At 54.9% G+C, this 22266-nt stretch overlaps 1 protein-coding gene across 1 annotated transcript; it reads right to left on the bottom strand.

The window, feature by feature from the left end:
* Positions 1 to 1762: 1762 nt before the first annotated feature.
* EDA2R (ectodysplasin A2 receptor) lies at positions 1763 to 15245 on the bottom strand. The gene is made up of 9 exons (XM_039722597.1): positions 15062 to 15245; positions 9990 to 10098; positions 9165 to 9343; positions 8328 to 8413; positions 8000 to 8164; positions 7378 to 7524; positions 6756 to 7234; positions 6472 to 6520; positions 1763 to 6092 (listed from the first exon to the last, which is right to left on the bottom strand). Exons 2-9 carry the CDS (start codon positions 10074 to 10076, stop codon positions 5797 to 5799), a joined length of 1488 nt encoding a protein of 495 aa, XP_039578531.1. The 5' UTR covers positions 10077 to 10098; positions 15062 to 15245; the 3' UTR covers positions 1763 to 5796.
* Positions 15246 to 22266: the final 7021 nt, after the last annotated feature.

Here is a 22266-nt window from a genome sequence, read left to right as displayed (position 1 = left end):
AGGGCTGCTGGCTGTGCTGTGTGTCTGCTGGGAGCAGCAGGACAGACGTCTGCCTTCCTGCTCCAAAGGCAGCTCAGGAGAGAGCCCAGTGCGTGTGCCTGCTGGGGGCCAAACAGCCTTCCCTGGCATTCCCTGGCATTCCCTGGCATTCCCTCTGCAGCTGGAGGCTCGCCAAGCTGTCAGTGCCTTTGCACAGCTCTGCATCCCAGCTGGAGATGTTCCTGCTGGAGGCAGCTGAAGTAAGGACCGGGTGCCCCAGCCCCCTGACCTGCTGCCAGCCTCTCTGAAGGGTGGCTGAGGTGGCACCAGGACTTTTGGGGGGAGCCAGCCTTGTTCTGACCACCAAGGAGAGGGTCCTCAGCCACACACTTGTCTGCTCACACGGAGCATGTGTGTGTCTCTGCCAGCTCTGCTTCACAGGAGCTGCCTCTTATCCCAGCATGGAGTACAAGAATCCCAAGTACTTTGAGGGGAACATGATTGATTTATCATCGCTCCTTGGGCTCCAGCCAAAACCAAGGCAAGACCAGACAGCACAAGCGGTCTGAGGTGAGGAGCAGAGGGGGTGTGAAGCTCTTGATCACTGGGAGTTCCTGCCTTGGGTGGGAGCATCTGCTGTGCATGGGAGAGGCACCCCTGTTCTTCCAGAAGAACACACCCAAGGTGTGGCCAAACCCACCCCCTTTTTGTCTGCTGCAGTGTGGAACCAGCTGAGAATGCAGAGTTTGGATGGTCACAACCCCAGGGCCAGGAGTCACTCAAAGGTAAGGCATGGCATACATTGAATTCCCATCCCAAAAACATGCAGGAAGCTGCTCTCCCAGCAGACACTTCTGGCCCTCTCCTGCTGCAGTGACAGTGGCCTCAGCCAAGTGACAGGCACAGGCAGAGCTTTGGGCTCAGGTCACCCACGGGAGGGACACAGCACCTCTGGGATCATCACCCCTTGCAGGCTGTGGTGAGAATGGCACTCTGGGAACACCTGGGCTGCATATACAGCCCCTGTGACAGCAGGCTCCAGGCACCCACACCCTGCACAGAAAAGGCTTCTTTGGAAGCTGTGGATGCTGAGTACCTCCAGCACTGCCATGGCTTTGTGTTTGGTGGTGGATGAGTGGTTTTCTGGGCCCTGGCTGCAGAGGCTGTGCTGCCCATAGCTGTGGTGTGACAGAGGCAGCCAGGGCTGCACACACAGCACTGCATGGGGATCCTCACAGGCAGGACAGGCTGCAGCACTGCAAGCACTCAGGGAGCCTGCCAGAATTTGGACAAGTATCATAGCTTTAATTAGAACAGAAAACACCCTTGATGCTAATAATTATTTTAAACATCCCAGTAGAAGGGCATGAATAGGCTTAACAAGCCCTGTAATTACTGAGCTTTAACAGCAGCTGCTCCTCAGCAAAGCTTCTGGGAGTTCCTTGGGCAGTTGGGGGGTCTCTGCCTCCCCCTGTCCCCAGGCCATGCAGTGAACCACACCTGAGACTTGGCCACTCTGGGAACGTGAAACCCATGTGAAAACTAAAGCTGATGCCTGTGGTGTGAGCAGGCACCCTGGGGGACAGGCCCAGGACCACAGCCACCATCCAGCACCACCCTCTCCAGCCCCTCCTGCCCGTTCCCACACTGGGATGAGGCTGAGGACCTGGGCTGCTGCAGCATCTCTCTTCATTCTTCCTCTTCATCAGCCCCCTTCCAGCCCCCACTGGGCAGGGGACTCGCAGCAATGCCCAGGGGAATCAAAACTCACCAAGCGTCACCATGTCTGGCTCCAAAATTTATTGAACTACAAACACACATCACTCAAGAGCACCAGGTCTGGAGGAATGTGAGGGACCGACCCCCTTCCATTAACAGGGGGCAGGAGCTTCAGCTTCTGCTTGATTTGAACACAGACAACACCCCAAACCCAACAGAAATAATGCTACAGCAGAATTACAACGGTAATGGCACAGAATTTACAAAAATATAAATAACCTATTCATAACCTTAACGAAAAATAACATCTACCACAAAAAACAACACATATTCCCTTGGGGAAACCATGGCTACAGAAATGTAGTGATTTGTTTTTTTTTTGAAAAGCACCAGAGTCTGAAGCATTAAATAATCCAACACAGAGGGGGTATCTACCCCCAAATACTTGCAGACTCTTCCAAGTGTGCCCAGATCAGTAACACCAAGTCTTCTTCAGTATTGCCTATTTTGTAAAAGCACATTGGAGGGACAGCTCTCATGAGCCCCCTGTTCAGCAACAGCACCCGAGGGATGTTCACCAATTGTTCACCAGAATAAACACTTTAACAACAGTGAAGTATGTGCCTATTTTAAGTCTATGCTTAAGAGCTTCCCAGAACAGGGCTAGATTTAAACTTATCATACAAATTCCTCTGCAAGTCAGACTTCCAGGCAAGACTGGTGTGGAAACCAATCACTTGTAAAAAAATAACCCCATTGCACTGGAGTGTTTCCACTGTTCAGTCCTAGCTCAAGTTTGCACAGATTTCAGAGTTATTTGATTTCTTTAATCTCTCTGTGAGCCATGCCAGCTTGGCACAAATGGCTTCCTGAGGCTGTGACGTGAGATCCAGCACTACAGGAATTTCCCTACCTTACATTCTATGTAATATGTTGAAAATACTATTAAAAAGCAAAAGTCAAGTATCAAGTCCATTGGTTCCCCAGTGAAGCAGTTCCCTGCTCAGGGATCACTGTTGTTCTGATGCCTGAGGCACAGCATTATCCCTGTTTTCAAGGCTCTCATGGTTCCCTGAGGGCTCTGGCTGGGCTCAAGGCAGCCTGGCCAAGGGGTCTTACGGAGGGCTAAAGGCTACCTGTTGGACTTTTGGCCCTTGTAAACACAGGTGGTTTTGTCAGCTCAGCTGAAGGAAGGAGCCTGCCCTGAGCACAGTGAGAGTGGGGAGCAGCCTTTGCCTGGGAGCTGGGGGAGCCTCACTGCTGAAAAGCCACGTCCAGCAATGCTCCTGTGCAGTGCCCAGCCCTGCTGGGGCACCAGCCAGTGTGACTGGCACTGACACCACGTGTGAGGCTCCGAGGGGAACCCAGAACAGCTCAAACACACATAAAACCAGTCCCTGCCAGCCAGTGCTGAGGCAGCACACCCTGTGGCACAGCCAGGGCCCGAGGGGCAGCACCAGTGGGGCAGGAGCTGTGGCAGGGCACACATCACCCTACACAGCCTGTATGGCATGGCCCATACCCACACCCCACCGGGCTGCACCCTCAAGGCAGGGGGTGAGCTTTGAGTGTAAGTAATATTGCTCAGACATCAAACAATTGAAAAATAAGTTTACATTAAAAACTATGAAGAAAATGAGGTGGACTTCTTTATAAAAGTGAGAAAAACCCCTAAACAAATGAACCAAAGCCTCATTTCATTTGCTTGGCCCAGCACAGCACACCGATGGAGCTGCCCAGCATGTGAAGAGATTTGCAGCACACACATGTGGCATGTCCCCATCATCCACAGCTCTGATTTAACAGCCCTTCTCCTGCTCCTGACACCGCCATGTGACACGAGCAGCTGGCTCTGCCATCCTGCCTGGCTGCCACTGCTCTGTGCACTCCAAGTGACCACACACTGGTGACACAGGAACACACAGGACAAGCTGCCCAGTCCAGTTCCAACTTCAAAGGCAGGGCCAGCAAGCTGAGCTGCAGGGAGGCTCTTACTCAGAGGCGGTGGGTGAAGTTATTTTCCTTCCCGCTGGAAGTGACTATGTCCACAGAGGGATTAAATATTTATTGGATTTTGTGAGGTGATTAAACCCAGCACTCTCCCTGCCACAGAAAAGCCTCAAACAGGAAATCCCTGGCCCCAGGCTGTGTGTGCTATAGCAACACTCCCTAACAGTCCAAGAGTGCAGCAAGAGTCTGACTAATCCTGGCCTCACATGGCTCAAAGTTCAATGCTGTAGGTCTTGGGGAGCAAAGAGCAATAAAATAACCTTGAATATGGAAGAAACAAGCAGTGGGGGAAAGTGCCAGGTCCAGCTCAAACTGCCCATGCCTTTGTTTATCTGAGCACATCCGGGGTGTGTTCAAGCCCCAACTTCTTTAAACAGGGAAAGAAAACACCAGCAGCTATCACTCCCAGGGCGTGGGGGAAGTCTGCCTTCTAGAAGGCATCTGCTTCTTTGAGGTACTGTGGTCAGATAAAGGAAAATTCAGTGGGCTCAGCCGAGGGGCCTGGCAGGGGGCAGCAGGCAGTGGGGGAACAGTGCCACTTGCTGGTGACCACCACACCACCGGCTTGTGCTGAGACCCCGGTGACAGGCAGGACAGCAGAGAGCACTCGGCAGAGCCAGCCAGGGCAGCGAGGGACAAACAAGCGCCACCAGCTCAGCCCCAGCGATGCTGTCTGCGAGTCTCAGGACAGCTGGGGTGACACTGATCACAGCCTGAGCTGGAAGGGACCACAGAGATCACAGGGTGTAACTCTTGAGTGAATGGCCCACAGAGGGATTGAGCCCCCAGCCTGGTGTGAAGAGCAGCAGGCTCTGCCAGCTCCGGGAGCCCCGCCGGCAGCTGCTCTGCCCGTGACCCCTGCGTGCCTGGCCGCCCCCGCGCCGCTGTGCCCCGCTCAGGAACTCCTGTGCTCTGCTCAGGAACGTGCTCTGCAGCCCTGCTCCCATCCAGGGCCACCAGCACAGCCCCGCCGGCCAGGGCACACCGAGAACAGCCCAGCTGCCTGCAGCCCCAGGCTCAGGCACAGCACTGAAATCAGGGCGACTGGTGACAGCAAGACCGTGGCAAGTCATGACAAATCCCCCAGGATGAAATACCAAGCAGAAGGGTGCTCCCCCTTCCCAGTAGCAACTCCCAGGAATGAGAAATCAGGCCATTTTTAGGCAGGAAAAAAAAACGAAAAATATTATTTTAAAAAGAGGAGGAGCTTCTGGAGGAGCTCCTACTGTGGCTGGCACAGGAATGTCACTGCTGCCTGTGCCCACAGCCACAGCTCCAGCCCTCAGCAGCCACTGCGGTGCAGTGTCCCTGCCCCTGACACTCTGTGCCACCACAGGCAGTTTGCGAAGCACTGGAGACGATGGGCAGTGAAGAGCCATGGGGCTGGGGTGAGCCAGCACCTGCCCACGGCCAACAGCCACAGCCCAATGAGGACTTAAGTCAGCTCATGCCGAGAGCCAGTCCAAAACTCGGCCAGGATGCCACACTGCACCACAAATGGACACGAGAGGAAGGTGCCACGGTGGCACAGAGGGACAAAGGCTGGAACCTGGCACATCAGCCATGGTCACGTCCTCTGCCAAGGAAATCACAGCAGAGGGAAAGAAGCAACTGAAAAGTAAACTGAGAAAGTGGCAACTGGCACCTGGGAGAGCAGAGCACGGGCCAGAGGAAGGATGGGAAAGCTGGAATGGAAGGCAGGAGATGGCTGGGCTCATAGGAGGGCACTGCCCATGGACACTGAGCCCCATGGCTGAGGAACCCCCTGGCAACAGTGGGGCAGGACAGGGCTCACTGCAGAGCCAGAGCACCACAGTATGGGCAGCACAGCAACCGACAGGGAAGGATGTTACAACTAGAGAAAAAACTGCCTCTGCAGGGCCTGAGCGAGCCCTCCCCACGGAGGGGGGCAAAGGCACAGCTGTGCTTCCTGAACCCCTGTGCAGAGACACCCCTGTCACGTCCATTCCACGACGCAAAGACCACCTCCGTGTTCTCCTGCCACGCACACCAGGGAGGTTATGTGACTGCAGGCCACGGGATCCTGTCCCACAGGAGCAGCAGTGCACGGAGCTCCCTCCCCGTGCCCTAGCGCTGGCGGTCGGGCGCGGGGCTGAGCGTGAAGTGGTCGCAGAGCAGGAGCAAGGCGTCGAAGCGCTGGAGCCGCTGCAGCGCCTGCGCCAGCAGCGGGACGGTGACGGCGGCTCGCGCGCAGGTGAGGTGTGCCACCAGCTGCTCGAAGCCCGAGATCCGCCCCAGCAGCTGCGGCATCAGCCCCAGCTCCAGCGCCACGTGGCTGAAGTTCTTCACGCCGTTCAAGGAAGGGTCCAACAAGAAGGCGAGAGACTGCACCAAGGAATGGGGCAGCTCTGCTATTGGGAGACCTGGGGGGAGCAGCACAGCGAAGCTGGGTTAGTACACGTCCTGCCAAACAGGAAAAGAGAACAGCCTCAGCCCCTGCTGAGCACGTGAAAGGCCACCCTGCCAGGGCAGGTATCTCCTCCAACATCACTTTTAGAGCTCAGCAACATGGAGCTGGCTCATTCCTGGGGAAGCTGGTAACTGGTGACAGCTGGGTCACATGCCCACAGGCTACTCAAGGCAGTGTCACAGAAAATATACCCTGTGGACCAGCACCAAGGGGCACAAGTCAGGTGAGTCCCTGGTGGGGACATGGTGGGCTTCTGGAGGAGCTCCCTTCCAAGAACCTGTCTCTGATATGCCCATACTTGCAGTACAAAGGTGAGAGTGAAGGCCACTTACCATTGGCCGTGCTGCTGATCTGAGTCACCAGGCTCTGGGCATCGTCCACCTGGCAAGACAAAGACCCCAAGGTTGGTGGCAGTCTGCTGAGAACAGCAATGCCTGGCTCTGCTCCCAGGGCCTTCAGAGGGGCTCAGGGAATGGAGCTGCTTCTCCAGCCTTACCACCCCCATATTAACATAACTCTGTGCATGTTCTGACCCCTACGAAGGGCCCAGCCTCCGTGCCTGAGCCTTGGGCAACTGGCAGCAGTTCTGAGGAGTGATGAGGCAGGAGGAACTTACCGGCTGCTCCCCAGGTGGGATTTCAGCTGTGGGCAGGTGATGAGCCCTCTCCTGCACCCCAGCACTGCTCTCTGCTGGAATCCTCTTCACAGCCCGGCCTGCTGCGTCCTCCAGCCGCTCACCACCCACGAACTCCGCCTGGCTGGAGAACTTTTGGAGGTCCAGCTCAGTGCACTCCACGGGTGCATGTGGCCACTTGTGCTGCATCTCGGAGGCACAGGAGGAGAGGGGGGCCAGGGCCTCCACGGTGCCCGGCCGGCCCTGCCTGGGTGTGGGGGGCGGCAGGACCCCATCCAGGCCGTCCCCGTGGCCTGAGGCCCGGATCAGGGGCTGGCTTTCCAGCAGGCTCCTGCCCAGCTGGGCCTTGGAGGCAGTGCTGGCTGCGATGGCTGGTGGAAAGTCCATCTCTGGCTGGAGAGAGGGGAGCTGCAGGCCCACGGCTTCCCCGTCGGAAATGAACTGCACTGCTTCCACGGGGCCTAGAACCAGAAACCAGCTCGTCTCAGTGAAGCTCACCATCCAGCTCCATCCCTCCTGCCTCAGGGCATCTCATCCTGGGACCATGTGAGCTGGAGCCCAGCTCCACCCTCCCTTCCCCAGGAAAGGCAGCAAGAGCAGGTACCTTCTGCCTGCCTGTAGCAAGGGCTCAAGTTCTTCACACCCAGGCAGCAGGGTCCAGACATCTGCTCCTCACACAGGAACCTGCCAGGTGCTGCTGCAGTTGGGAACGTTGCTCGCTGGCCCGAGAAGTTCTGAGTCCTCAGGAAGACTTGGAGGATAGAGGAGAAACAGCCTGAGCAAAGGTTTGGCTCACTTCCCTAGCATGTCCTCAGCCCTGTGGTATGTCTGCCGGCGAGGAGCTGGGAGCTCAGCAGCTCCCTGGCATGCTGCTGGATGCCATCCTGCCCTAACCCTGGCCACCACACCTACAGCCCTCTTCATTCTGCAGCAAAGAGCCACCCAACCAGAAAAACCTCAGAAGGGAGGGTTGCCAGTTCCAACAGTGAAATGGCCTCCTCCTCCTGATGGCCCTAAGAAGGAGGGAGGCTCCTCTGTGTCACTGAGCAGGTAAAGCACACACAAAGAGAGGCCCTGCAGGCATGAGAAGCAGGATGAGGTGTCTATTCTGTATGAGCTGAGGAACAGCTGGGTCACTGTGCTGTGAATTCAGCAATGCTCTACACATCAAGAAGGGGCCACGGGCACAGGTGGATGGCACAGCAGGGAGGAGAGCACCAACTCACCTCTCTGGCACTGGCTTTTCCAGAATCGCTTGCAGTAGATGATGGAAAGTGCCAGAAGCACCAGGACGATGATGACCAGGGCACTGCTGGTCAGTGCAAGAAGGGCTGTGTCCTGTGGTGGTACAGTAGGGACAGCAACCTTCACCAGGTTTGTTCTGGAGCGACCTGCAAACATCATCCACAAAGCGCTGCAGCCAAACTCCGAGGCTTGGACCACCCTGCCCTGCCCATCCCTCACCACACCCCATGGCCATGCCTCCTCCAGCAGGGCTGTGGCTCCCCTGGGGCCACGTCACCTGCCCTGACCCCAGCAGCACGGGGCACCTACACTGTGGCTCGGAGGACGGCGTCTGCTTGGTGCAGGGAATGCACTCCCACTCCAGCTGCCCGCTGATCCGCGCCTTCCGGTAGAACCTGCCAACACAGCACCCAGGCTCAGCACAGCCTGGCCCCACCGGGCTCCCACCACCCTGCCTGTGCAGCCAGCTGTGCCACACACCCCGCAGCACAGGGGCACAGCTGATCCTGCACTCCTGCCTGGCTGGCAGCAGGAGCAACAGGGCTCTCATCGCTGGCTGGAGCCACGCCACACCTCCTTGTTCATGTCTAGTCATTTGTTAAGCAACATGTTTCCAACAGCCCCCATTCCCCACTCCCACCATGTCTGCTGAAGTGGATTTTAATGGTTAATAGCTCCCAAAAGGAATGGGAACACCCCAGCTATAGCTCTGTCTGAGAGGAGACTCCTACACTGGAGCCCACCACTGGCCAGCGGTGTCTGCAGCACCTGGGCTGTCTGCACGCAGCCATTTCATTTCAGTAACCCCTTAAACCCCCTCTTTAGGGACTACTAACTATAGTGGTCTACAACACTTCACCTTCCAAGGCTCAGCCACCCTGCTGTCTACAGAACAATGAGAGTCTGGAAGTTTTCTTTCACAGCTCATTTACGTGAGCCTTCATATTTCCTTCTCTGGAGCTACAACAGACCTCACCAGATGGGTCTGACTGGCACGCCATTAGCAGAGACAGAGACACACCTCAAAGAGACATCACTGGGTCACCAGGCTCCTCTTAGGTCCCGTGTGGGACCATGGGGGGGGTCAGTAAAGCCCCCGTGCCCAGTCCCTCCCTGCCTGCCCCAGGTGTGGCTGTGCTGGCTCACCCAGGCAGGCACTCCCCGCAGACGGCGTCGGCCGTGGCCGTGCAGTTGGATTTCTGGAGGCGGTTGATGAGGGCGCAGGACAGGCAGGGCTTGCAGCCGTGGTGTCCCCAGCGGTCCTTGAACTTCCTGGGAGGGCAGGCCACGCACTGCGCGTCCCCGCCGCTGCCGTCGCCGCAGTCCTGCAAGGCACCGGGATGGGGGCACGTGGTGAGGGGCCACCACGGGCTGCAAATGCTACTGAGGGAAACTGTGTCCCTTCTTTGGGGGCAAAGGGCCACCGTTCACCTGGGGTCCTCAGCACCCTGCTGAGAGCAGCCACCACCAGTGCAGCTCCCAGGAGACACTCAGAGACCCGTCTGCTGCCCAGCTGGGGCCCACTGGTGTGCTCTGGGTGTTGGAGAGCTCTGGCAGCACCACGCCCCAGGAGGCACCACCAGGGCAACCCTGCTGCCTCCCACCAATCCAAGCCTCCCACCACTGAGACCCCCTGCAGCAGTGTCCTGCTGGCACCCAGCCACGTGCAGCCCAGCCATGCAGTGTGACCTTGCTCAGGGCTACAGACCAGAGGAAATTTAGACTTCCACCGGCAAAAAAGGAAATTGGGTTTCTCCTTGTGCTGCCTTAAATCCCTCTTCACCTCCTGCTTCCATTGTCTCACCCTTCTATCAGGGTAAGTGAAACAATCCACCATCCCATCCTACCAAGTGTCAGCTCTTCCCAACATGCTGGGATCTAAGATCATCTTTCTGAAGGGAGGCTGGCAGAGGGTTAACCCAGCTGTGCCACCCATGATGATTTCTGCTCCTTACAGAGAAGTCAGTTTACCTTGGAAAGCTCCTGCCCAGGCATGCACTTTCTGCAGGGGACACATTTCTTCTGGTCATCCAGGTACTCACTCTCTTGGCAGGCCATTGTGCTGAAGAGGAGAGGGGAGCTTGGGGACGAGAGGAAAGAGAAGGCAGAGGGGTCAAAGCCAGCCCTAACACACTTGGGATGAGCAGTGTGCCCATCTCTGGGCAGACATCTCCACCTGGCCAGGACAGCAGCCAACACTGCTGAGCACTGTGGGTGGGACTTGGGCAGGAGATAATTCCTGGCTCCTTCCACATGGCTCCATCAGTCCCAGCAAGGCTGGTGATGAGCTGCCCAATTCTGTTGCCATCTCACAACGCAGAAAATGAAATTTCAGTCACAGTATTGAAGTACTGACCACTAACTGCTCAGGTCACCAGTGGATTCTGCCAGCCCCAGCTGTGGCTCTGGGTACCAGAGACAATCAGCAGAGAGCTTGGCCCCAGCACAGCCCCAGTTTCAGGATCCAGCAGCCCAGCTCTGGCCAACGAGGCTGCGTTGGTGTGACAGCACTGAATGCTGGTGGCTGATGTGCCCCTGGCAGAACAGGACACACTGCCCCACACACCCTGCACCCCCAATAGAAAGGGACACACACTCACAGAGCTGTGGCCCTGCTGCTCCACCCTGGAGCTGTGCAGTCGCTCAGGCTCCTGCTCCATGCACGTTTCATCTCTGCATGGTGTCACTCACAGCAAACTCAGAGGACCAGCAGAACGAGCTCCCACCTCCCCCTGAAACACCCTCCAGAGCCTCCCCGAGGTGCATTAATGGCTCAGCAGAAGATCACAACAGAACCAGCCCAGGAGCCACAGGGTCACACTGTCAGTAAGGGCAGCTCAAGGGGCAGAACAGGACCAGCATCTCAGAGCAAGCAATTCAGACTGAAGCTGCAAAACTGAGCAATTTATTTGGAGTTTTGGGGCTGCCTGATTATTTCTGCAGATTCTAGATGGGCTTTTCCCATGAAAACAGACAGAGAATAAAATCCACTTTCACTAGACCAACTTTGCCCTTCCTATTACCTTGTGCAGAAAATCAGGAGAGAAACTGTTCAACCTGCCTTGGGAGCAAGTCCTCAACACCCATCAGGAATAGTGAACACCTTTTGGAGGGCACCAGCCTGAACTGCCTAGGAGAACCAGAGCTCTCCTCTGAGAGGGGAGCTTGGCCAGATGTCTGGCCCCTGCAAAGCTCTTGCAGTGGGGAGTGGGATCATCTACAGGGCCCTCAGCACGTCCTGCCACAGCTCCTTCCCCTCCCACAGCAGCATTCCTCTGCAGGCTTTTTCTGCCTCCTCTGCCTAATCCCACCACTCCCTTGCCGGTGCCTTTTGGAAGAGGACACTTGGCTGGGCTCCCCCGGCTCCGGAGGGCCGAGATTCATGGGAGATGAGGTCTGCCCAGACGAGCTCAGCACATGAGTCACCCTCCCTCACGTAGCTCCTGCTCACAGCACATGGGCTGATACAGGGTCAGCAGCCAAGCCCATGGGGACAGGCCAGCAGGAGCTGAAGGGACTAAATCTGTCCTGCAAGCACCTCGGGAGGGGCACGGGCACAGCTCATAGCTAGCATAAAGGTTCCTGACACCACTGAATAAAAGATTTGTCACATCTCAGAAGGTGGTGATCCCAATGTCACTGCCCCAGGAGATGCACAGGGTTTGGTGTCAGGGTTCAGCTACAGGTTGAGTGCAGGAGGGAAAAGAAAAAGCAGGGAGCCAGGTCCCAGATGAATGAGACACATCTCCTTTGGGGGGCTGGCACCCTGGCAGGTGTCACCCAGCTGATCCAGGAGGCCAGCATGCCAGGGACCTGGAGTCTGGTTCTGGCTTTTGCTCCTAATAACAGCACAAGATCAATGAAATAGAACAATTGCAGGCAACAGGAAAGGAGCCCAGACACCAGAGTATGGAGAGCAGGGGGCTGATTTTTACCTCCTCTCCAAACTGCTGTAATGCAAGGGGGAAAAAGCATAGATGAAAAAAAAAAAACCTCAACAAAACAAAACAAAACCACAAAAAACCACCAAAAAACCCAAACCAGCAGGGGAGATGAAAAAAAAAAACCCAACAAAACAAAACAAAACCACAAAAAAAACCACCAAAAACCCCAAACCAGCAGGGTTTTTGGTGAAACTGTCCTGTGAACACAACTTTGCCACTTTTTCTCATATATTTACAGAATTTCCCAGCCTTTCAAAGGGCCTGCAGCTGAGACAATGCCCTGAAAGCCCCCTCCCCACAAGAACCCAGTTTAAAGCAGTTTGCCAAATACAGAAAGTTACACAGGCCAAAGGAATCCTGTGTCAGAGCTGCTCCAAGCACAAGGACCTCTGCCAGGATGATGGAATCACTCAAGATGGAGCAGACAGCCGTACCCAACGTGCCAGCAGGATACTGGGCACAGGGCAGGTCTGCTGCTGCTCAAGTGTAACAATACAGGGAACCAACATCTGGTGGAATATCAGGCATGAAATTCAAAGCTGGGGGTTCTTTGTACTTATTTCAACACCACCAGACCCAAGATATTTGATTTGTACATGGAGGACACATCTAAACCACCTGGTGCTGCTCTGGGATGGCAGCAACCTTGGATCACCTAATGCTTGACTGAAACAACTGGTCTTATTGAAGCTAAAGGAAAAGCCAAAACCAACAACTCCCACCTCTTTGGGAACCACATGGAGTCTCCCTGATACTTCCAGGGCCACGCATTTTATTTTCCACAGGGGAATATAAAGGTGACACAGTAACAATGAGTACACAAGGAGCACAGTATCAATGTACTTAGAGGTTGAGGGAAAGAAGAACCTCCTGCCATCAGTCCCAGAGGTAGGAGATTTAACTTGAAAACATCTCTAATTTGTTAAAGAACTCTTTTATTGCCTTAAAGGGACATCCTGCCTGAGCAGGAGAGCAGAATGGGCTCCCCACTGCATCAGCCCTTAAGATACCAAAGCCATGAGCTGCTCAATGAGTTTCACTGAGTGAGATGAAATGGTTCCAGCAGAGCCACAGCGTGAGCTGCAGTTCATCCACCCTGTGACAGCACTACAGCTCAGCCATTGTCTTTTCCCTGTGAAAATACAATTTAAAAAAAAAAAATAGACTGTATTGGAATCCAATCTATTTCTTTGTGACAGCACTACAGCTCAGCCATTGTCTTTTCCCTGTGAAAATGTAATTTTTTAAAAAAAATAGACTGTATTGGAAGCCAATCTATTTCTTCTGTGTGCAGCTAAAGGATTCTGGGAGGAAAACAAGGGTGAAGAAAATAAAAAGTGAAAAGGTACAAAATGAAAGCAATCAGTGAAACCTTCAGTGCTGCTGATTCTCCCCATCTGCCCAGCAGGGACTGGGGCAGGGGGGGCTGGCAGGGATGCAAGCAGGACAGGAGGAGAAGGCGTGGGGCTGCTTCCCATCTCAGCCACGGACCCTGTCCCCTCCAGGCATGGGTGTCTGCTTGCCTGGGACAGGAGGTGCCCAGACCCACCCAGCAGTGGCTCTTCCATGTCCCCACGTGAGCCAGCACACACATTACAGGAGATTCCTACTCTGCTGCAGGACTGACTGGCACAGTCAGGCAGCACCATGCCTCAGGAGGAGACACTTGTATACACTGGAACCTAAGAACAGGGAGCTGAAATCCTAAATAAGAGCTGCAAGTGAAAAGCAGGGGGAAAAAAATGCTATCTGGAAAATATGAGTGCATGCCTCATGGTCGGCCACGGCCAGCTCCAGTCTCCTGCTCAGCCATTCCCTCACGCTGGTCCAGGCAGTGTCTCCTCATCTCCTTGTGCTACAAACAATGCTGGGAGAGCCTTTGCAGCAGTGGGACTCCTCTGGGCAAAGGGCTTCTCACAGAAACAAAAAAGGCAGAATCTGAGGCTTTCCACGTGGCTTGGAAATCAGCAGGTTTGCCAAACTGGAGATTCTACACACACAACTGCCCACTAATTGTTTTTTGTGGAGTGGCTGGGGACTCGTGTTTGCTTTAATGAGAGTGCTCGGGTGGGGAGGAAGCACTCCGGGCTGCTCTCACCCCTCTTTAGCACACAGCAGGAGTCTCCAGGGCACAATGCCCACTTTCCAGTGATTTTTGCCAAGGTACGGCTGCCCACCTTGGAAATCTACACTCTGCCTTACCAGGTATCTCAAGTAACACCTCCAAAGCTCCTATCGATTTGCATAAAACTTTGGATTTCCATCTGGTTTTTGCCCCACCTCTAATTCTTAGGAACTTTCACTATCTTCCCGCAATAATCAGAGAGCCACTGTATCTGTAAAAGCTCTCCGAGACCACGGAGTCCAACTGCTCCCCCAGCACTGCTCAGGCCACCACTAATCCCCAAGTGCCACATCCCCGCGCCCAGCAGATCTCCCCAAACGGTGACTTCACCACTGCCTGTGGCGGGGTAACTAATTTTTGAGGGAAAAAATTATTCCTAATGTACAACCCGAACCTCCCGACCCCCGCATGTGGCAGCTGCTCGTTTCTGGAAGAACAGCCGAGGCGAGGCCGGCGGCGGGACGGGTGCGGGGGCAGCGGTGCCCACGCGGGTGCCGGCAGTGGGTGCGCCCCGGCGAGCGCTGGCCCGGCTCGGTTCGGCAGTTCTCGCCCACCGCCCCCGCAGCCCGGCCGGACCCCGCCGGCGCCCCCCGCCGCCTGCTCGGGGAAGGCGGCAGCGCGCCGGGATATGCCCGGGCACGTCCCGGCCAGGGGCTCCGCCGCGGCACGGCCGCCCCGCATCCTCCGCACGGCATCCCGGAGCCCGGCTCCGCTCTCCGTGTCTCCCGCGCCCATCGGGCCGGTGCCGCCCAGCCCGGCACCGCCGGCGCTCAGAGGCGATCACGGAACCGGCTGCAGCCCACGTGTATCGCTGCCGCCGCGCTGCCGGGAGCGGAACCCGCCGCGGGTCCCGCAGGTCCCGCCGGTCCCCCCGCCACCGCCACCGCCACCGCCTCCGCCGGCGGGGACACCGGCACCGGGGAGGGTCGGGACCGCCGCGAGCGGGCGGCAGGTGCGCGACCCCCGCCGCTTACCTGTCTCGGTGCTAGCAGCACGGCACCGACCGGGACCGAGAACCAGGACCGGCAGGGCGGCGGGACCAGGAGAAACGGCGGAGATGCGGAGCCGGCGCGGCACCGCAGCGCAGCGCCCGTGACTCGGCGGCCCCGCGTGGAGCGGAGCGGGTCGGAGCCCGTCCCGTCCCGGGCACCGGGAGCGCCCCGCGCCCCGCCCCGCCCCGCCACCGGGACCTTGTTCCCGAAGAGCCGGAGTTGGGAGGCTGAAGGAGCCCCGGGCCCGGCCGTGGGGGAACACCGGGAAGCAGTAAAGGTCCCGGTTCCGAGTGCCGCGCACGGTGTGTGCCCGCTGTGCAGTGTGTCATGGTTTGTGTGGGCAGCTCGCACCGGGCATGGCTGGCCCAGAGCAGAGCGCTTCTCCCAGGATCAGCACCCGCGTCTCCCAGCGCTTGCCGTGACTCACCCGCGGTCTCTGGGTGGTTCTGGCGAGCCGCAGAGGTATCCCAAGATTGCCCTGCAATGACTGACTCTACCACAGTGTGAACCAGACTGGAGTGTGGAACTGACCCTCCTTGTGCAGGGCAGTTAAGTTTCCTTAGCGCTGCCCCTTCCGTGCGCTGTCCCCGAGCTGTTGCCCCAGGCCCACGACAGCACCCTGCTGCCTTCCCAGCCTCCGGGAGGGGCAGGATGGGCAGTCAGTGCTGCTCATTTCTGTGCCCTGGGCTGTAGGCTGCTGTGCCAGGATGAGTACCCAAACTGTGTTTGGGTTTTAAACCTCTTATTTCTGGGGAATCGTCCCCATGTCTCTCTCTTTCCTTTCAAACTTCAAGCGTGTGCCAGGATGAGTACCCAAACTGTGTTTGGGTTTTAAACCTCTTATTTTTGGGGAATCGTCCCCATGTCTCTCTTTCCTTTCAAACTTCAAGCACTTTCACTCCAGCCAATGCTTTTGAGAACTCTCCTCAGCTGCCCACTGTCACTGTGGAGCAGCTTCAACAGGAGCCAGATTGTCCAGTTGGAATAACTGAAAGGATTTAATGAAATTCTGCTGAGCAGTCAACTTCACAAAATTATCATGGTTGGAAAAGGCCTTTAAGAACATCGAGTCCAAAAGTTAACCCAGCACCGTGTTCACCACTAAACAATGCCCCTAAGTGCCACCTCACACTCCTTTTGAACACTGCCAGGGAAGGTGATTCCATCGGTGCCTTGGGCAGCCTGTGCCTCACCGCTTTTCAGGGAAGTTTTCTCTCAATATCCAGCCTGAACCTCCCCTGGTGCCACTTGGGGCCGTTCCCTCTCCTCTCCCTGTTCCCTGTGAGCACAGCCCGACGACCCCTGGCTGTCCCCTCCTGGCAGGAGTTGTGCAGAGCCACAAGATCCCCCCTGAGCCTCCCTTTCTCCAGGCTGAGCCCCTTTCCAGCTCCCCCTGGGACCTGTGTCCCCTCTCCCCCCCCCTCTCCCTGCTGCCTCCCTGCCTGGTGGCGTTTCTCAGCCGAGTTCAGCCGGTCACAGAGGCGGGCTGGCAGCGCGGGGAGCTCGGGAGCCGCTCGGGGCGGTGGGGATGATTTCAGCGCTCCCACGGGCTCAGCGGGGCCGCCTGATGCAATCGCCTCCTTGCATCACCCACGGGACGGGACGGGGGGGACAGAAACACCCGCGGAGCCCTGCGGGAGCCTGGCACCACCCGAGCAGAGCTCCGTCAGCAGAGGTCACCGGCAGAACGATTTCTGCTAAAAGCCGATTGCAAATCCAGGGAAGGATTTGCCGGCACAGCGTCCGGCGGCTGGGTGGGAGCGGGCAGAGCTGCTCTGACCGGGCTGGGCGGCGGGTTGGGTTAGCTGGTGGTGGTTAGTGGTGGTTAGTGATAGTTTGTCGTGGTTTGTGGTTAGTTCGTGGTGGTTAGTGGTGGTTAGTGGTGGTTTGTGGTTAGTTAGTGATAGTTTGTGGTTGGTTGGTGATGGTTAGTGATAGTTTGTGGTAGTTAGTGGTGGTTTGTGGTTGGTTAGTGGTGGTTTGTGATAGTTTTGGTGGTTTGTGGTTAGCTCGTGGTGATAAGTGGTAGTTAGTGGTGGTTTGTGGTTGGTTGGTGATGGTTTGTGTTTGGTTAGTGATAGTCTGTGGTGGTTTGTGGGTAGTGATAGTTTGTGGTAGTTAGTGATAGTTTGTGGTTAGTTAGTGGTCGTTTGTGGTAGTTAGTGATAGTTTTGGTGGTTGGTTAGTGGTAGTTTGTGGTGGTTGGTGGTTGGTTAGTGGTAGTTTGTGGTGGTTGGTGGTTGGTTAGTGATAGTTTTGGTGGTTTGTGGTTAGTTCATGGTGATAAGTGGTAGTTAATGGTGGTTTGTGGTTGGTTAGCGATAGTTTGTGGTAGTTTGTGGTTGGTTTGTGGTGATTAGTGATAGTTTTGGCAGTTTGTGGTTAGTTCGTGGTGATAAGTGGTAGTTAGTGGTGGTTTGTGGTTGGTTAGTGGTAATTTGTGGTAGTTTGTGGTTGGTTAGTGGTGGTTAATGATAGTTTGTGGTGGTTAGTGATAGTTTATGATTGGTTAGTGATAGTTTGTGGTTGGTTAGTGGTGGTTAGTGATAGTTTATGGTTGGTTAGTGGTAGTTTGTGTTGGTTAGTGGTGGTTAGTGGTAGTCCTCACTGAGGTCCTGGCAAGCCACGCTGCTGTGACCAGCCTGAGCCAACCAGCTCTGGGTCTGAGACCAAACCAGGCAGTCCTGCCCAATCCCAGTTCCTGTCTGTTGGGCTGGAAGTACTGAGGTGGATTATTTCCCAGCTCAGTCAGCACCTGGCAGCCACAGCCAGGAGAACATCTGGGAGAGCTGATAATCCCAGATGCAGGGATGGCGGTGCCAGGTAGAGAGCTGTGCAGCCAGCAGATTTGAGTGTGGTTTGCAGGCTGAGGCCCTAGAGATGTTAGCTTCAGTTTACAGAAGCGTGTTCTCAGGTGTCTGGCGTTGTGTTGTGATATCCGATATGCTCAGGATCACCTTGTGTCTGTTAAATTGTGACTGTGCTGCACAATTAACGGAATTAGTGTATTAAGAGGCAGCAAAACCATCAGTTCTGAAGCAGAGATCTGTTTTACAGTTTGTTTTTTTCAAACACTAGAGGGCAGCGAGACCAGGCAGGAATCAGCTGGGGAGGCGAAGCAGATGGTGAGCACTCCCCCGGACATACGGGCACACGGACACGTGGACACGCGGACGTAGAAACACCCTCCACTGGCACGGGAGGATCATCCCCTTACCACACGACGTGGTGATGTGAAGTCAGTCTCCAGGAGTGTTTTTCCACAGCATCCTGCAAGGCGCAGTCGCGGGTGCTTCCGTGGGCGCTCTCGGGCGGGCAGGCACGGGCAGGACACGGGGCATCCCCGCAGGAGCTGCGGGAAGGGACAGGCCAGCGCCTTTCCAGCGGCTTCCCAGGGGGGAATTGTTGTGGTTATGTGCTGCCAGAGGAATTAAGAGCTCGGGATGTCTGTTGAGCAACTGGGGTGATACCGCCGGGGCTCCTGCAGAGGCTGCTCCGGTCTGGTGTCAGCAGAGGGCACTGGGAGATCGCCGGGAGCCTGCCCCAGCCGAGGAGCATCAGCTGCTGTCCGAGCTTACTGTAGGAAGGTCACGGATCCACTTGTGCCTTGTCCTTTTCTCTCCTTCTGCTGTTGCACCGAGTTTCGCTCCTCCTCTCCTCTCCTCTCCTCTCCTCTCCCTTGCTGCCACTGAGTCCATTGACTCTCAGGACAGGTGTAGCTCCTGTGATGTCCATCTGAAATGAATCCAGCCCTAAATGTGTGTGTACCTCCTCTGCCAGAGCTGCATGTGGGGTCAGGAACTGGGCTGAAACCCAGCAAGGGCAGGAGCAAGCTGCTGCCTGAAATACGTCCCCAGGATTCAATGCAAATCAACTGTTCTTACCCACCTGGCATCAGCTATGGCTGTGGCACACTTATGGCATTATTGCACAACTAAATAACATTTCAGCCTTTGCCCAATGAATCTTGCAGAGAACTGTTTCAGGAGGGCAGTCACAGCATGCAGGCAGCTGCAATCAGTGTGGTTTTTCAATGTACCCTGATCTTTTTGCAATCTTTTGCTCTCACTTGTTCTCGCAGCTTCATTCTGTGCAATCGATCATATTTTTAAATTGGTTTTTCAAACTTGCTTTCAAATTCTTCCAGGAGCTCCTTCTGTATGAGACACGGGGTGTCCAGGGGCCACAGGCATCACTTATCCCTATTTTCCACTCAAAGCTGAGCTCTGATGTTGCCATCCTAATGTTGATCTATGGAAAGTAAGAAAAGCAGATTTTTTTTTTTCCACTGAAAAAATTCTGATCAGAAAAAGCTGCTCATGGCACACACAGCATCTTGACCTGAAGGACACTTTCCATCCTGGTGTGAGAGGAATCCTGTAGTTACCTGCCACCTCTCTCCATATTTATAGCCTTCATTTACGGCTGGGTTATTGTTTGGTGGCCTTTTGTCTTTTCCTGGCAGTGACAATGACTTTTTCTGCTGTGTTATAAATGAGCAGCCGTGTCCATGAGCCTGTTCCAGGTCATTTTCACAGCACGGTGATCACGGGCACGGGGCAGGCTGCTGTGCTGTGGGGCAGGCAGCTCCAGCCCTGCCAGGCTGGGACGTGGGGCTGCAAAGGTGGAAACTGCTTAAAGAGGGGCCCAGGCCTTATTTTCTCTTGGTGCACACCATGGAGGAAGCTGTCATTGTGTCAGTCTGCTCTGAAGGACCCAGTGCACTCACAGCTTCAAATATTTCTTGGCCCAAGCTCTTGGAGTGCCCAGGAAAGTTGCTCAGAAATCCAGGCAATGTCACTCTGATATGTTTCTTCCTTGGCTCATTTTCTTTTGGAAGACAAAAGCAAACCCTATTACTTTTTTTTCCCTCCTGCCTTCAGCACCTTCCTTGTCTGACTTGGTTCTGAACACTTTGGACAGAAGTGTTCCTGCTTTGCTCACCTCAGCTTTTCCAAATCCCCTGTTTTCTCCAGAGGGTGAGGTGTGTCCATGGGCGAGCACAAGCCCAAAGACTCCCCAGGGCAGGGAGACTTGTGAGGCCCTGAGGAGTGTGAGGAGTGTCTGGTGAGCCCACAGAGCCCCTGGTGCCTGGCATGTTTCCTCAGGGTGGAGGGGAGGGCTGTCCACATCTTGTGCCACACTGGGCCCTGCTGGCGCAGGGGGAAACAGAGGACAAAGCCATCACGTCATTCCTTACAGCCTGCTTTGCCCTCGCCTCTCTTGATCTGTTTGAGGAAAGCAGCAAAAGGCCACAGTGAAAACAAACTATCACAGATTTATGACTTCAGGTCATAATTAGATGGTTCTTTTGTAGCTGCTCGCTCACTTGCAACATTCCTGGCTCCGGGGACAAGGTAGAAGCAGGTAATAAACACAGAATTGCCCTCCTGATGGGTGACCCCCTCTGGTCTGGGGAGAGATCCCTCATGCTGTCACTGCTGGTAGCAGAGGGTGAGGTGGGCTGGGCTGCAGGAGCAGCCAGGAGCCAGCAGGGTTCTGGTGAATGTCCCTTGAGTCTGGCTCAGCTTCAACTCAACATTTCCCAGCTTGGTTTGAGCCTGGGCAACAAGTCACAGCAGAGAATCACTGCGTGATCCTGCTCTGGCAGTGGACACTCCTGAGCCCTCTCTGAACAGCCCCATGGCAAGAGGAGCCAGCCCTGATCAGGCTCCTGTCTAAGGAGAAGCATTCCCAGGTACCTCAGTCTGTCTTTTGAGTCAAGGAAAAGCAGACAGTCCTTCCAGGTCTGCCCTAGCTGTTACCCTAGCTAGTCAGGATTTCCACTGAATGACAGAACCATTTAGGTTGGAAAAGACCTGTAAGCTCATCAAGTCTATTACCCCAGTGCTCACACACAATATTACCCTAGATTGTGTGAGGGTTCAGTTCCAGCTGCCTTCTGCTGAGAGCAGGCAGGGTTGGATTAAAAAATAAGGTTCTTCTGCAAAATAAGAAACCCAACAAAACAAGATTTCCTTCCTAGAAGGCCTGAAGTGAAAGTATCCTTTATCCTTTGCCCTGTCCTGCCTCCCACAGCAGCAAGTATGTGTGAAAGCAAAGGATGTTTTATTCTGGGGAAAGGAGAATTCCCTGTGTGTACAACCAGTAACTCCTCTCCATCACTCTTGAGTTTGACACTGTGATTCCCCAGCTGTCACCATCATCTGCCATGAATTATTATCTCTGTCACATCACATTAAATATCACTCTTTCTTACATTCCCTTTCCACTACTGACTTTCTTGTAGGAAAAATCTCTTTGCTGAGGGGGTGTACCTGGATGGTCTGCAGGATGAACTGCTCTCTGTAAAAGTCCCTTACTCTGACACCCATGGAGGTGTCCAACTCCCACTGCCCTTTCCACTCAGGGCAAGATGTTGTGAGTGCCAGGGAAGGTCTGCCTCTCCTTTGAATTTCTGTTCTTCAGCTGAGCAGAAATCACCTTCCCTTAAATTCTCTTCCCAAAACACTTTGGCCATGTGACATCAATACAATAGCAGCAGTTACAAAAAGAAAAGTGATTTTCAGCTGCATTCACTAGCCAATTAAAAAAAGAAGAAAATCAATCTTGTTTAGGATAATCCAGAATGGGGGGTCTGAGGCACTTGTGGTTCATATTTAATGAGCAGACCCTTTTGGCTCACCAGAGGCAACTTTGAACCTGACCACATCAGCCTCTTTTACAGGAAAGTGTTACTGACCCAAGCAGGGGTTTGCAGTGGATGGCCTGGGCCACGTTTCTGGCTGTGCATTCAGATCACCTGCTTTTGTATTCAGCCTATTTCCCTCTCACTTGCATGTTTCAATCTCAACCTTGTAGCCAAAACAAATCACATTGATAAATAGAACTTGACCCACGCATTCAGTATTGGCATGTTTCCTTATTGAAGAAGAGATAAGTGAAAACATAGAACAAATTATGCAGATAAGCATCAGAGAAGTCAAAGCTAATCATATCTCAGCATGTTCATGTGAATGACTGGCACAGAATGCACTCCTGTTGGACTGAGCCAGCAAACTTCCACAGGAGTTTTTATCCCTTTTTCTTCTTCTGCACTTCCTCCTTAGACACAGAATCACAACAGCACTGAGGCTGGAACAGCACTCTGAGATCATCAGATCCAGCTGCTCCCCCAGCACAGACAAGGCCACCACTGTCCCATGTCCCCAGGTGCCACATCCACA

This window comes from Passer montanus, unplaced genomic scaffold (assembly GCF_014805655.1).
Source record: "Passer montanus isolate IOZ18808 unplaced genomic scaffold, ASM1480565v1 scaffold49, whole genome shotgun sequence".
NCBI lineage: Eukaryota > Metazoa > Chordata > Aves > Passeriformes > Passeridae > Passer > Passer montanus.
Note: the sequence above shows the minus strand (reverse complement) of the source record. Positions and strands in the feature narration are given on the sequence as shown.

What these genes read in the sequence shown, in the direction of transcription:
- EDA2R (XM_039722597.1), bottom strand. Translation starts at nt 10,076, where the DNA reads ATGGCCTGCCAAGAGAGTGAGTACCTGGATGACCAGAAGAAATGTGTC. An exon ending in GAAAAGCCAGTGCCAGAGAG is followed by an intron (nt 7,525 to 7,999) that starts GTGAGTTGGTGC and finishes CTATCCTCCAAG; the next exon opens with TCTTCCTGAGGACTCAGAAC. An exon ending in TTGCTACAGGCAGGCAGAAG is followed by an intron (nt 7,235 to 7,377) that starts GTACCTGCTCTT and finishes TTCTGGTTCTAG; the next exon opens with GCCCCGTGGAAGCAGTGCAG.